A 1812-nucleotide genomic window follows, 5' to 3' on the forward strand; every position below is an offset into this window, starting at 1 on the left:
CATCCACACCGACAATACCCATGACACCTGTAACTCCGGTAGATCTTGCAGGCATCACAGCTTTGCGCGATGTGATCCGACGCGATGTACAAGATCTGGACAGCGGTTCCCACCACCGCTTACAGAAGCATGTTCAGAAACTATCAAAAGCTGCTGAAATTTCTTTCGCCGAGTACGCACTGCTCGAGCGGCGCAACGACTTCCTGCAAAAGACCAATAGCGAAGCTCGGGTACGGCGATCCACGAGACCAAAAGTCATCGGAACAGCGAGGGTGATGAGCTACGAGGATTTGGAGAGGGCGAGAGATGAACGGGCACTTCGAGACGCGAGACCGATCTCAAAGCGCAGATCAAGCACTAGGGCTGTGGAGCACAATACCATTAGTGAACCTTCGAATGTGGACCAGACCAATATCGATTTGGTAAGCGTACAAGAAATACGCACAGAACCGGTTGTTGAAAGACACGAGGAATATCGAGTGCCAACCGCTAGAATGTGGTAATGATGGATCCGTGAACTATGCTCCGCGGACTCCCAGTCTTTTCGCTTAGACTGTAGCGCGTGCTCTTGTCGATATTACAAGCAGAGACACCAGTCGTGAATCACTAACTTCACTCCGCTAACTCGTCACTTGTTGGGAGATCTTCACTTGTACTTCAAGTATTCATAGCTTTGATATTTCCTACGTTCCTTTGCGTGTTTGGCCTTCGCTCATTTTCCTTTCTCTATATGGACGCTATTATAAAAGTGGGGCAAGAACCGGTAAATGATTTCATCAGTTATTATCGCGTCCGCAGACCACATGTGCTATGTTGTATAGCATCGTGGTAGTGTGTTGAGGAGCATGAATTATAGCGATGCTGGAGGCGCATAATGTCAACGGTTGATAACTTTAGGGTCGGTCTCAATGAAGCTCAATTCTCCCATCTAACTTAGAACGCTCGACTCGTGCCGGCCTGTCCCATTCGTTATATTCGCCTGTTGCGCTATACGAGAGAACGTGCTGTTGTCTTCGAAATATGGTCGTTATTAGACACCTCTGTTCGTGTCGTTAGTCAGCTCATTGTCGCTATACAGCTGCTTCACAACATACCAATAGCTTGGGCCTCGGCGCTAGACAACTTCTTTGGCGAGCGCGATTAGTTAGGGCTGCAACGATGGTCAGAATGCTCGCCGCCATGCTGAGGCTTTGGCTGAACACCTCCATTTCGGATAAGATTGTGGAGAAAGCCTCCCCCTTATAACTCAGTGAGTGCAATGTCGATTAGTTTGATTCGAGCGTTTTGGAGGGTGATGTTGTGATTTAGACTCGTCTTCTGCACGTTTCGTGGGAACAACTACCAGGCGACGACGCGTATCATTCAATTAATCTACAATTTGTGGACTTTGGGCATCGTTGATTCGCGCAACTGTCAGCTCGTGATACTGTGGTGCAACAAAGAACGAGTTGTTACACGAAGTCATTGTTGGCGCGATTGCACCTGCTCTTTGCGGAACGGGTTATGTGTGCCCTTATCGCAGCACAAGGAATGGACGTGTTTCCGGCAATCGAATCTTTCATGCAATCACCTAGTTGTGCGAAGTGACGACACATGTTTCATTGATGATCATGCCCTGTAGCTGCTACATACCAAACAAGTCGTCTTACAGCAGGAGTCATGCACTTTCCACGTGGAAGCCACCACGATTTGTGACGATCCCGGCTTAAGCACCGTGACCGGTGCACAAGCTTATTGACGGTGCGTGATGTATTCAAACGTCTGTGCGAGATCCTGGCGACCTCATTCACCATGACCGGGGCCAGATGCAAG

The 1812-nt window shown here is 48.9% G+C and overlaps 1 protein-coding gene across 1 annotated transcript; it reads left to right on the forward strand.

The window, feature by feature from the left end:
- The first annotated feature begins 9 nt into the window (after nt 1-9).
- K489DRAFT_385641 (uncharacterized protein) lies at nt 10-548 on the forward strand. The gene has a single exon (XM_033606149.1). The coding sequence runs from the start codon at nt 21-23 to the stop codon at nt 501-503; it is 483 nt and encodes a 160-aa protein (XP_033454720.1). The 5' UTR covers nt 10-20; the 3' UTR covers nt 504-548.
- The last annotated feature ends 1264 nt before the right edge of the window (nt 549-1812 follow it).

Source organism: Dissoconium aciculare (assembly GCF_010015565.1).
Source record: "Dissoconium aciculare CBS 342.82 unplaced genomic scaffold K489scaffold_49, whole genome shotgun sequence".
Taxonomy (NCBI): Eukaryota; Fungi; Ascomycota; class Dothideomycetes; order Mycosphaerellales; family Dissoconiaceae; genus Dissoconium; species Dissoconium aciculare.

Bases quoted from the DNA above. Each gene is read 5' to 3' on its own strand.
- K489DRAFT_385641 (XM_033606149.1), top strand. From the start codon at position 21: ATGACACCTGTAACTCCGGTAGATCTTGCAGGCATCACAGCTTTGCGC.